This window comes from Solanum verrucosum, unplaced genomic scaffold (assembly GCF_900185275.1).
Source record: "Solanum verrucosum unplaced genomic scaffold, falcon-dt-bn FXZP01000220.1, whole genome shotgun sequence".
Classification (NCBI taxonomy): Eukaryota; Viridiplantae; Streptophyta; class Magnoliopsida; order Solanales; family Solanaceae; genus Solanum; species Solanum verrucosum.
The window spans coordinates 468,599-482,973 of record NW_026020308.1 but is presented as its reverse complement, the minus strand read 5'-3'; the positions used below and the strand labels follow the sequence as shown (position 1 = coordinate 482,973).

General features: G+C 30.3%; 1 protein-coding gene and 1 pseudogene across 3 annotated transcripts in view; one reads left to right on the top strand and one right to left on the bottom strand.

The window, feature by feature from the left end:
• LOC125835132 (DExH-box ATP-dependent RNA helicase DExH11) overlaps positions 1-14,375 on the top strand; it is a 130,419-nt gene that overhangs the window by 88,893 nt on the left and 27,151 nt on the right. For 2 of the 3 annotated variants that reach the window (XM_049514269.1, XM_049514270.1), the window contains exon 1: positions 12,709-12,971. The exons of the other annotated variant lie outside the window; for it this stretch is intronic. In XM_049514269.1, coding sequence (XP_049370226.1) covers positions 12,837-12,971 — 135 coding nt within the window. In that variant the 5' untranslated portion in view covers positions 12,709-12,836. Of the gene's footprint in view, positions 1-12,708; positions 12,972-14,375 lie in introns of those variants that run through there. 3 annotated transcript variants of the gene reach the window in all.
• Positions 1,160-5,529, bottom strand: LOC125835084 (anthranilate synthase alpha subunit 1, chloroplastic-like; annotated as a pseudogene).

Here is a 14,375-nt window from a genome sequence, read left to right as displayed (position 1 = left end):
TAATCATTCAGTGTTCAAATTTGGAGACATCTTAATATTCAGATGTGTATTCAGATCTAGACATGTAGCTATTAATACAAATCTTAATGTTCAGACGTGTATTTAGATTCAGAGGTCTTAATCTTAATGAAAACAAATGAGGCCTTAATCTTAATAAAAACAATGAGGTCTTATACACTATATTTACCTAATATAGCGAAAGTTTTCGAAATTCACCCAATAACAGCTCCTAAAAAAATTCTATTTGATTTAATTATGCAAGCTATCATTTTGTTTGATAATTAGACCTCCAACTTTAGTTTTGAATTTTTTTTCCAATTAATAAAAAAAAAAGACAAAAATAGGTTTTATTTGTTAATTAGATACAACCATATATAATATTTTTTTTAAAAGGTCATTGCTCTAAGTTTGGTTTGACAACTAAACAAACTATTAAAAAACAAACAATCAAATAGAAAAAGATTGAGTTTGGATAAATCGATTGATTAGTTCAAATTTAACTTTATATTTGGATCCGTGCAAATTGTGTATAATAAGTTATTATTCAATCTCCTTTTAATTTGTTTTAACTTGCACAAATTTAACCAAATTCGTCCATGAATCTTGTTTGTTTTAAATTAGACTCTTTTTGGTCAAAGAGAGACAAGAGTGTTATATCATTCTTTCAAGAACTTAAAATTTCTTCAATCTGAAACAAAAAGTTAGGCAGATCAGTTCTCAATCAATATATGTGCTAGGGTAAACTGAATTCTCTTTTATTTGAATATCTAGAAAAAAAGAGAGTAAAAAATAACAAAACATAAGATAGTGATGAAAATATTAAACGAACTCTTTGTAATAACTCTGTAAAAATCTTAAATCTAAGCATTCTAGTAAACAATAGCAAGTAAGAAATAAATAAATAGTCTATATCATCCTTTTAGGAACCCCGAATTTGTACAATCTATCTTCGAGTTGATCCTCTTTGTCCTTCATTTACCAAAGATTACTTGTGGCCTCGAATCTTTCTTTCCTGGTATCAGTTTCACTTTCTTGTTGATTTTTAATGTCATTTGTTCGGGTATTTATCTCTTGTCTCGTATCTATTAACTTCTCCCAGTTCTTCTCAATTGTTTTGCCTTTTGAGGAAGACATTTTTGCTTTTGGTGTATGCTATATATCAAACTAGCTCGAACAACTGTGAATGCAAAAGTAACAAAGTTAATGAAAAAAGAATCAAAATACGTTTTGTTTTTTTTTAAATAGCTTCTTTCATGTTGAATTAAAAGAAAAACATATAGTATTAATTTTATGGTCATGAACTTACGTTGATGATGAAGCCTAACTCAGTTTGTTATATGCATAATAACACTTCATATTGTTTATATAGACACCAATGTGTTAATTTTTCAATAATTTTCTCTCTCTATTTTACTCGTGTAAATCAATGTAAATATTACTAAAAATAAGAATTACCATATTTTGAGAGAGAAATACCAAATTAAAAAAAAAACGCCTAAGGAAACAATCAATAAATTAGAAAAAATAACTGCAATAATAGAGATACAAAGAAAAGAAAATTTGATAAATAAATAAAAAATCTTCTCAAGGAATAATAAGTCTCCTACAAACGTTTTCTTAAAATATTTCTTTTTTAAAAAAAAAAACCCTTTTAAGACAATTTACTTGGTTTTTGGAAGGAAACTTATTTTAAAACGTTGATATTATGTTATAAGTCATTAAAAAAAGTCTCACATTTATATTTCCTTATTTCATGGCAACTTTTCTTTTGATTTATATTCTAAGTTATAACAATTAGGTTTTTAAAAATTATATTTCCAAGTGTGTTTCTAGCATGTTGCTCTTCAATCGTATATATTTTTCTATCTACCATATGGTAATTTTCATTTTTAGTAATATATTCAATTGACACGTTAAAATAGACAAGAAAAAGGTAAGAAAATAATTGAAAAAGTGAGATATATATAAACAAAAATAGAGAATATGCAAAAAAAATAAAAATGAAGTGCCCTCTTTCACAAAGTTAAGCGTAAGTTCCATTGAACAAGGTGAAAGATCAGACAACCAACTAACTGAACTACTAAGATTTTCCGAATTCATTCTCATTTCATTCAGCTAGTAAGTTTCTTTTTTTCATGTACTCTGGCCCTTGAAAATACATTTGGCACGGAACCATTTAGATGATCTTCCCTTAACAAAAGTTGATTCAGCCAAGTCAATTGCCCTGCATAGACAAGCTACTTTATCTTCACATTCTTTTTGTTTCTCATCAGGATCACTATCAGCGACTATTCGAGCCTCAGATTGGAGATGTGCAACCCATTCCTGACGTTTGCTGGCATCCGTGTATGAATACATTGTGTCATAACGAGGTCCGTTCATGAATACCATCGTCCTTAGAGCTAATCCTATGTCCATGTCACCTGAAAATGAAATGCCTCCAAATCCACCACTGTAAGGCCCTCTCCGACCTACTTCTAGTTGATCGATCAACTCCATCGCCTTGACCTGAATCATACATGAACAAAGAACAGGACTAGAAATAATTCCATAGTGTACAAATTTGTAGCAGCATGTTAAATCTAGAAATGAATGAAACTTCGACTTTGGTCCTTATAATATTAAGACAAATAGATAAGCTTGTTTGGTTGGGGAACAAGTTATCCTAGGATTTGTAACATTTCCATCAACAATGAATGACCAACAAAAAGTCGAAAGTGTAACCTTTGGTGCTCCACAGATGGTCCAAACAGGCAATGCAGCCCGCAGTGCATCCCAACAGGTTAAATGATCAAGCAACTCTCCCGACACCTGTGGCGGAAAAAATGCCATGCTTGTAAAGGTTGTCTAGACATATCAAGTAGTAGGAAGTCAGATTTTTCATCACATGAAACAACCAAAGATCATTTTTCCGAGATATGTTATAATCCCATGAGCTAACTTTTAAGGTTAGGTTAGCTCAAAGTATATTTCTTATGTTTCAACAATAAATATTAGATGCATAGCCTTGCTAGTGGTCGATGAAGTGAGAGTGAGATGTCAATCAAATTCCAACAGATTTTTTTTTTTAAAAAAAGACACAATGCTATGTGATGTTTTCCTATCTGTTTAAGCCTTTTTAGGTAGAGTACTCGGTACTTTGTGCTGGTGGGACATAGCAGGTAGCTAGGTACCCATTGAAATAGCCGAGTTGAACCGGACATCACTATCATAAACAGTATAACCTCAGATAAAATTAAATATGGACTCACCGTGGAGCTCATGTGCATCACATCCGAATACCTCTCGACACTAATGAGCTTTTCAACATTCACAAAACCAGGTTTAACATCTTTTAACATCTGCATTTCCAACATCAGATCCTCAACAGGTGTCCTCCCTCTTCTGCTTGTCCCAGCTAATGGTCTATTAACAATTCTTCTCTGTCAATGGAACAAATGATCAACATTACAAACTCTCAAAAACTAATTAAATGTGTGAAACAGAGAAAAAGGGAGAAGAACAACATCATCCCTCTTACTTTCTTCTCACGCGTCAAAGTTTCTGGACTCGATGCAACTAGAGTACAGCCTCTGGCCTGATATAGAAAAGATAGCATAGTAACTTCACTGAAGCACAGGTAACTAGGAAGTAACTAATTTAGTCACACTGAAAACACAAAGAACGGACGACTTACTTGTAAGTAAGTCATGTATGGGCTTGGATTCACAATTCTTAATGCTCTATAGACTTCAAATGGATCAGCAAATGTTCTTCTCTCAAAACGTTGACTTAAAACAATTTGATGTATGTCTCCAGAAGCAATGTGTTCCTTTGCCTGTAAGACGGCATTCTTGTACTCCTCACGTGTCATGTTTTCCGTGGTTGATGAAGTTCCAAATTCATCAATACAGAAATCCACAGAACCGGGAGATAACCTTGGACTTTTTATATAAAAGTTCAAAATGTAAATAATGTTTCTCAGTTGCTTGTTTTTATGCAAAAAAGGAAAACGAAAAAGGACTTACGACTTGATTCCTTGGACCCTAGACATTAATATTTCCAAGTGTTTCTTCCCATCAAGATAAGCCTCAGGAAGAGAGGAATATTGATCCAACCGCACCCAGTGAATCACATACGCTTTCTGCAGGAACAAGAAGTATTTATCCTGTTCTCAAGAACAAACGACGATAACAGTTTGACTTTGAAAAGGCCAGACATATAAGAAGTAATGGATAGAGAGACTACTCATAAGTGCAAAATTGGACAAACATACCTTCTCTACATGATCAAATACAATGACATCCTCATAAAGTCCTAACTGAATATCTGCAAGGTTCCGGTCATCCTCTGGAGCCCTTAGGAATGGTAACTTCTTGTTCTCTACATACCGAACTGTGTCATATGAGAAGTAACCAAACCATCCACCTGTTTGAAGTGATATTAATGACAATAAACTTGTGATTTAATTAAGAAAATGCAGTGGGCAGAATAATATAAGTGAAGTGATCATGCGAGCAAATCATGTGCTGAAGCATGCTAAACTTCCGTATTCTGATGCAAAACTACATCTATGACTAGACTGTACGTAATGAGATGGAACCGAGCAGATTGACTTAATAATATGGAAGCTCCCAACAGAAAATGCAGTTCATTTAAAAATTATATTGGAGTTGGTTGAGAATTGAGGAGTTGATTTATAATAACTACTACTAGATAACATACCATAAGTGCAATTTTTTATGTAGGTGTCATACATATTACTTTATTTCTCAACTACTTCAACACATGTGGAAATATTTATGACACTTATGTATTCAGATGAACACTCTCGCGAGGCCTTAGATGCGCGCCCTTGAATATATAAGTGTATGTTTTCCAGTGAAATCTAGTTGTTAATCGAGAGCAGAGCCCTATATTTATTCCTTGTAGCAAGCTATAGTGGGAAACTAATTAAATAAGTTGCTCATACCACAATTAGTGAAAACAGAATCCTCACCACAAAAGGTATCAGGTAGTTCATCATCAATAAGTCCGGGCTTCCATCCGTTGGTAATACTTGCTGGAATTGTCATCGGATCTTCGACCATCTTCTCTGTCAATTTTCCAGCATGGTGGTCCAATATAGTCACATTGTGTTCCTTAACTACAATTTCCATGGATGGTTGAGCTCCCACCACGCTGTATCGACCCTGAGAGAAACAACTATAACTTTTACCTAGCACAACATACCCAGTGAAATCTGGGGAGGATAGAGTGTACCCAGACCTTACAACGAGATAGAGAGGTTGTTTCCGACAAATATGTATATATATCAAATCAATCAAAAAGCTAAGTAGATTAAAATTCTTAAAGAATCCTTACAAGTACACTAGAACCTTCAAAACCAGTTTCAACTGACTCATATAAAAAACTTGGAGCTTCACGATCCTCTTCTTTCACCAAACATCGGTATGCCAACACCGGAGTCAGATGATCAGAAAAAATGGTTTTGTGCAGCGGAATCAAGTTTCCGCTTTTAGAAACTTCAATGAACCTTTCTTCATCCATAACTGAACAAAAGGAAATTAGCAATTTACTGATTTATTTTACTCATACATATCAAAATAGCAACAGTAGAAAATTCAGAAAATTTGATAAACAAGGAAACATTAGTAAAACACAACTTGAAATAGTAACATTTATAAATTTGTTCAACTTCTTAAAAGTTTGTCTACTAGACATTTATTTTATTTTTTTCGATACTCAATAAAAAACAATCCAAAGTAGTATAAAGAAAGAAATAACGAAAACAATCCAAACAGCCAAAACGGAGTAGTTTGGTACGACAAGAGATATATACCATGACGAAGAGATGAAGAGTTGAGAGAGCAGCAATGGAGACGAGCATAAGTTGAACTCCGGCTAGAAATGAGGGAGAACGGCAGAACATTCCGATGAGAGATAGGTAACGACTGCATTGTATGGTGTTCAAAATTGAAGTGAAAGATTTTGTGATAGTGACTTTGAAAATGGATCACTTATTTATACTCTCAAAAAAATTCATTTATAGTAAAATCTCACCTAAATTAATGGTGGACCATAAAATATTATTATTTTGAGAGATTCAGTGAAAGAAGGTTAATTTTGACTAAATTAGAATCATTAATGTAACTTATTAATTTATATACTATATATGTCCACTCATTAATGAAAGTCAATTTGACTAATTTTCAAAGTCAAAATTAGGTTACATTAATTTGATATTGTAAACAAAAATAATTTAGATATTCAAAAACTATACGAAAAGTACTATAAATTTCAATTTTTTACATTTCAATATGATGAAAAAATACATCATAAAATGTTAGTCAAAGTTATTATTGTTTGACTTCAAAATAAGAAATTATGACAATTAAAAGTGGACGTTGGTAGTATCATATTTATTGAATTCACATAAAAATAAAATTATTTATTATAGGGAAATGGGTCTGAAAAATACTTCAACTTTGGCCGAAATTGTTGTTACGATATCAAACTTTATGAAGGACATTTTACCCCCTGCACTATTTAATAGTGTATTTTAAAGGTATATATGTGCCCACCCACGTGGACACATTACTATTTATAATGATGCAATATATATGATCTCCACGTGGGCACATATATACCCTTTAAAATACACTATTAAATAGTGCAGAGGGTAAAAGGTCTTTTTCAAAGTTCGGTATTGTTACAACAATTTCGGTCAAAATTCGGATATATTTCAGACTTTTTTTCCTTTATTATATATAAAGTACAATGAATAGATCAAAATAATTGTATCTTACTAATTATATTTATTGAATTCATATAAAAATATATTCATTATACATAAAATACAATGTATGTGTATGATTCATTGTAATATATTTTTTTGGTTAAATGATTCATTGTAAAATAAATTCAATAATTCATTATAAAATTAAATTCATTATACAAAATGTTAATTGTTTCTTAATAATCAAATCTTGTTCATTATATTTTTACTAAAAACATTCAGTGTATGATGGTAAGAGAATAAATTGTATGAGCAACATAGAAAATTTCTTGAAACCATATACAAAAATGGCTTCTCATTTAAAAGTATCACAAAATCAACAATGACAAATCAAATGCGTAAAGTATTATGTGAGTACAAAAGAGATCATTCCACGTGCACTTAAAAAGATTTGTAGTCGTGGCAACACCGAAACTTTTGGATGCAATAAGAAAAGTTAGAGATGAGCTTCAACTAAATTTGAATTTCAACAAAAAAACACACAATAGAATCATATTTCACTAAATTGTCTTATATATTTTTTTACTTTTAAAGAATTATATATTTATAATATAAATGAGACCATATATTCATATAGGGGTCTTCTGATAATATATTATCTTATTATCTTATCGAAATGTGCGATTTTTTTCATTGACCCAAGTCGGAATCGGAGAAAAATGTTGTCTTAGAAAGATTATTAATTTAGTGAGGTTTTACTGAACTTCTACTTTCTATTTGTTTGGCCATACATAATGATCCACGTGTCTGAATTTATGCGGCAACTTTGGGTTTCTTTAATTTATTATTTATTCTTAGTATTAATTACTTATTTTCTAAATAATATTTTAAGATTTATCAAAAATCAATTAATAGGGATAATATAGCAAAGGGAAAAGACTCAAATACATCGAACTTTGAAAAAGTTTCATCGATCTATGTCATCCGTTAAAAGTTTGGTTCATCTATATCATTTCCATTTGAGAAAGCGCTCATCCATGCCATTATTTGTTAAGTGAAAAAAGTTTCAATTTTGCTAAATCATTTTTTATATGTGGTCAATAATAATTTGACGACGTCATTAATTAAATCATTTTTCTAAAAAGAAAAATGCTCAAATATGCTATCGAACTTTGAGAAAAGACTCATTTATGTCATCTGTTTAAAGTTTGGTTCATCTATATCATTTCAATTAGCCTTTACTCAAACGAAAATGACATGGATGATTCAAACTTTTAAAGGATGATATAAATAAGTCATTTCTTAAAGTTGGATAACATATTTAAACATTTTTTCGTATAGTAAAAAAATATACCAATTATTATTTTCTTGATGAATACGTCAAATTTAAATATGACAAGTACAAATAAACTAAAAAGTAATAAATTTAACTGCAACCTACTCCCAAGTAATTGTGACAACTGGTCTATTTTGCAGAAAGGATAATTTATTATTTTGTTTTAAATTTCTTAACCTACTGGAACACTACTATTAATTCAAAATTGCTATTTGCACCATTGCCATAAATGAGGAATTTATGAGTGCACGGAACCGCTAAATGATCACAATTATGTGTACTAAAATAAGTATGACAATAAATATAAAAAGATCAATATAATCCTTTTTTCTCCCAAATAAAGCTAAGTCTTTAATATTTCTTAAATTCTAAAAATCCAGATTACTTTTATTCAAGGAAAAAAGGTAAATATGTCTTTCAATTTTGCCATTTAGAGTGAATATATCCCTCATTGAAAGAATGATGCATATATATCTATAGTTCAACATACGGTACTGCATATTTATTATATCTCAACCGATAAAATAAATACTAAAATAGGAGTTTCAAATCTTTTTACCAAAAAATATTAGTCTCTTGAAAATGACAAATTGAATTAAGAAATAACTACTCAATTAACACCTAAAATAGAACCTACTCAACATATTTTCTCATTTATTTAATCTACTCCCTCCATTTTAAATTAATTGAATTGTTGAGGTATTTCATGCCTTTAAGAAAAGAAGATTAAGACATAAATTTGACATAACTTTTTATTTTTACCCTAATTAATTATTGTCAAATTTATGATTAAAATAACTAAACATTAAGTAGTAACCAATTTCATATACTAACTAATGAAGGGTAAAATTGGAAGAACATTTTAAAAGTAGTCTTGAAAATTGAACAATTAAGTTAATTTGAAAAATAAAAAATGTCTCAACAATTTAATTAATTTGAAATTGAGGGAATATATTCTAGATCGTATAGGTTGTCTGGTTTGTTTTTTTTGGCACAATAACAATAATAATAATAATAATAATAATAATAATAAAAAAAAAAAAAAAAAAAAATGTGAAGAGCCCTCAAGTACCTTTGATGTTCCTAACTAACATTCATTTATTTAAATTTCAAAAATTTGTCCATTCCCATGTATTGAGAAATAACTAAATAAATAAATTGATGAGAAAATTTTAAATTTGAGAATAAGAGCAAAAAAGCAAAAAACTAATCTAGCATAATTAAAGTAATAAAATCTAATTAAATTAGGTATATCAATTGAAGTTGAAATAAATAAACATCATAGATTTACTAAATGTTGAGGTGTTGCCATAATTGAAGCTTTTATTCCCCGATATTAATGTAATATTGTACATCCCCACACCAATGAGAACAATATTGTTGGTCTTCAATTTTTTAATTTGAATATATTCATGGTAAACTCCTTTTTTATTTTTATATATTAAGATTTTACATTATAATTTGAGACTTTCCATTATAGTGGTAAAATCTCATGAGCATTGTTAGCCCAAACGTATCCATAGCATGACATAATATAGTGCACACGTTTATTTTTAGACATAAACGGAAAACATAAATTCAAGCAGTTGAGGGGATATTTCTTGTAAAATAGATACTTTGTATTAATCATAATTCATAATGTTAATTATCATACAACAATACAACAACTATAATGGGAATACGTGTCATGATAACATATTATTGTCTACTTGTGAAATCTCTAATATTGATTATCGAGAGAAGACACCGATTGACATACCTTAAGAGAAATAATCTAATGTGCTGAAAGATAGAACTAAACTCTTGAAAGCAGGTGGGGGCTCACCCGATGTAGGATATGAAAATTTTAAGGTGTTCCCTAATCACATGTATCTACATACTGTGTCTGCATCATTTAAAAGATACAATATCCCTAACAAAAATTATAAGCAGATATTGAATTGTGTTATATATAAAATGACCAGGGCCGGCTCTATGTATTATTTAATAAGGCATTGGCCTTAGGCCCCCAATTTTAGGGGCCTCAACTTTTTACCAAGAATAAATTATGTTTTAATTTTTTATAAAAAAAATATTGATTATTTATGATAAAAAATATATATTTAAAATTATTATTTTATTCTCTTCAACCCTATTCAAATAGAAGAAATCAAGAAAATATTGTTTTATTTTCTTACACTCTCTACTAATACTCACATTATTTTCTTTTTTAACTCCTTTTCCACTCTCTTCTTTAAATTGTTGATAAGTTAGAGTAATATTCTGTCAAAAATATCAATTAATAGTCGAAAAGTGTTGAATAAATTGAATTGTAAATTCTTTTTCCATTTCTTATTCTTAGATTTTCAAGCATTACAACAACCATAGTAAAATGTGGGGTAACTAAATTATCAACTTCATCAAAGCTATGGTTCTAACTCTTATATTTATTTGAAATTTGTCAACTTATTACTTGCAGAACTATGTTAACAATTCATATAATGATTGCCCGAGTAAAATAATATTTTTCAATGTTGAATTAATAAAATCTTATTTAAAACTAATAATTGAAAAAGAAATCGAATAAATTATTTATATATATAAAAAAATATTAAGTAATACTTTGCATTTAAAAATGTAAGAAAAATAAAATTTAAATAAATGCATGTGAAGTTTGTTTAGATTTTAGGCCTCTAATTAAGATTTCGCTTTAGGCCTCCGATTACGTTGAGCCGCCCCTGAAAATGACAGAATGAAACATGAACATACATATATACATAAAAAGGAAGCATGATAGCCAATAGAACATAGACATGGCATGGAAAGGATTAAGAAGTCAAAAGTCATTAGAATATGTCTTAATTTTGTTTGCACTCAACAAATTCATATTCAACATATTAAGTTCATTTGTTTAAACTCTTAATGAATCACAATAAATTTGAACGGAAGAGTCTTAACAACATTCAGTCTTATTTAATACGCCACAAAATAATCATGTCATCCGCCTGTCTCTCTCTCTCTGCACAACTTTGCCTCTCTCGTTACAAACTTTCTTCCTCTCTTTTCTCAATCAAATGCCATTTTTTTTCTTGAATTAATAAGTTTTTGACTGACCAATACTCCGCTCCATACAACATATATAGCCGGTCTAATCATCGCTTTGTAAAATTTGCCTTTAAGTTTTGATGACATCTTCTAATTACACAAAACTTCGAATGCGAGTCCCCATTTCATCTAACCTACACCTATATGATGTGTGACATTATCGTCAATCTTCCTTTTCCTTGGACAATAGACCCAAATACTTGAAACTTCCTCTTTTTTGAATGACTTGTGTATCAAGCCTCACTTTTGCGGTAGCTTCAAACATTATGTCATTGAACTTTTACTCCAAATATTATGTCTTGGTTCTACTCAACGTAAATCCTTTAAACTCCAAGGTCTACCTCCTAACCTTCAGCTTATTGTTAATTCCACTTTGAATCTTATCAATCAAAATTATGTTATCCATAAATAACATACACCATAATACCTCTAATTGAATATGCCGTGTCAATTCGTCCATCACCAAAATAAATAAATAAATAAATAAAAGGATTAAGAATTGATCCATGGTAAATCCCATCATAGTAATTATATTCTAAAATTCCACATAATTATTGCTACTAAAACTAAACATTCATTCTATTATAGTTATGGATAAACCATTTTTATAATCAAAATGTGCTTAGCAAGCATTGAACATAGTGATGAATTTGTTTATCGAAATATCTTTATGTGAAATTTAATCTGTAATCTCTGATAATTATTCACTAACACTAGTATAGTATAACAACAAATTTACATTCATGTATACTTCCAAACTTAGTTAAATTTTAATAATTTAAAATTAAACAAATAACTATTAAAAATTCAATATAGAACTCATTTTTTTCTTATAAACTCTGGACCTTAGTATCTTCATTTCACTATTGAGAAATATTGTTGATAAAACAACTTTTCTAAAAAAACAAAGAACAAAGAAATTGAAGTATCAAAACAAATTTTGATAAGAAGATGATAACATATGTTACAATCAAGCATTTAAAAAAAAAAAATTTTTTTTTTATAGGAATCATATTTAAATATAGTTAAACTCATAAAAACCACATATGATAAGGCTATAAAAAATTCTATAACATTTTAAATTATCTAACAAAATATATAATTTATATATCAGTTCAATTCATTTTTTCTTATTTAATATCAAATCAAACAAAAGCAAATATATGTCAGTATTTAAGTTGATTGATTTAACTATTTTGTTTTAGCCATTTTTTCCCTCTTAAATAGCTTTAATCTAACACTAGTTAACTTGTAGGGGTATTTTGCAATGAATTATCATTATTAAAGCGTTATCTCCATAAATGAGCTTTATAACGTATTAGTTGAATTAATTTAAATTTCAACGTAACTTATCAAACTCATAAAAAAAAAGTTTATTATATCTATTTAAACTTTATTGGGATTTAAAGCAAAAAAGTTTAATTTATGTAGCAAAATAAATATTGCACCCTTAAACAATTAGAGGAAAAAGTGCTAAATATTTAGGTTCTAAGAAAAAAACAAAATATAAATAAACATCCCGCCGTGACTTATCGCCGGCGAGTATCTCCGAATTCACCGCAAACGGCAGACTTTCTTATCTTCTTCGGCATTCTTCCGGCGGAACATCGCCGGAGATATCAGAATACTGATACACTTGTTTTGAGCCTGTAGAAGAATCAAAACTGAAAAAAGCGAAGAAAGAGCATTAACAGAGCAATGGATCGGTTAGTAGCAGCAAAGGAACTATCTTTTCGAATAGGGTTTACAGGACACAGTGGTCACCTCACGATCGAGCCTCTCCCTCCCGTTGAACGCGATACTCCTCTCAATTCTATTCCTGACTTCATTTTGGTAAGCTTTTCTGTCACTCACACTCCTTATTTTTCCTGGGCGTCATTTGGTATGAGGGATAAGAGATAATAATCCCGCTATAAAATGCAGACTGTGTTTGGTTAGAGATAATAATTAATCATGAAATACCCCTAAGGTGGTATTGGGGTCACCTTGCTTGCAACTGGGACTTGTCAAAACATGAAACTTTCTACAGAGATGTATCTAGAATTTTTAGGCATTAGGTCCTGAATTAAGGTGTAGCATTTGAACTGCTATGTAGGCATTTGTTTACCGAGTGTTCAAAGCCCACTCTTTCTGCACTTTCACCTAATTCATTGATGATAATGATTGAAATGTGTCAATTAGCAATGGAAATAATGATTCCAAGAGCATTTTCTTAGTCTTTTTCTAGCTTGATTGCCATATATAGTTTGGATAAATAAGTTGGAAATAAGTTCTTTCTCCGAAGGGAAGCAATAGGTGGTTGGATCTTGGGATAGGAAGGAGAGTGATTGGAATGACGTTGGGTAGAAAGAGGGATTTAATGCTCTTTAAAAGGCATTTCATCTATTTTAGGTTCTATAATTTTTTAACAACTATCTGAAAACATGTGTTTACTTGGAATGTCTTTCAAGTTTCATCCGAGTCTCTGCTCTAGCATGAAACAGCTAGGTGCTGGCACTCAATTAGTAGCGCTGGCACGCCACTCGGCTCCTTGGCTCACTTCGGTTGCAAAGACTTTCTCCTTAGGCGCAGAAGTTCCTTTTTTAGGAAGGACAAGTTACCATTATACGTTTTGTATTATCGAGCCCTACTATGGTCTTAGCACACATACACACACTCTAGCATACATGCTCACGCACATTAGGTGTTCATCCATTTTAGGTTTTATTACTTCATAACAGTTGTCTACAACATATGTGGACCTGGAATGAGGTCTCTGATAGGAATACATGTTAATCAATCACATGTAAATAGGGTTTGAATCAGAATTCACAGGTTTCATTAAACCCGTACTTGATAGGACTTACTACTTGGTAACTCTGTCAATCAAGACTTAGGTATATGAGAAGAAATTACTTAGCTTTTAATATATTTACACTCCCTATCTATACACTCCTGAAGATTTTACAGTTCTATGTGTTTACTTATTTTAGTTTGTTGATTGAATGCATGTTCGTTAGCCACCAATGAAAAGAGGAAAGTGAATTTTAAATTAATATGACTTATTTATGACAACAATGAGAACTACACTTAATTCCAAATTGTTGGGTCAATTATATGGATACTCTTTATTCATTCTTCTATATTTGAACCGTTATATGCTCCCTACATAGGCAGTAACCCTTGGGGGTTTGAGGGGAGAGCGAATACATCATAATCTGACAAATATTTTGTTAGTACCCTTTTAGTCTACCAACA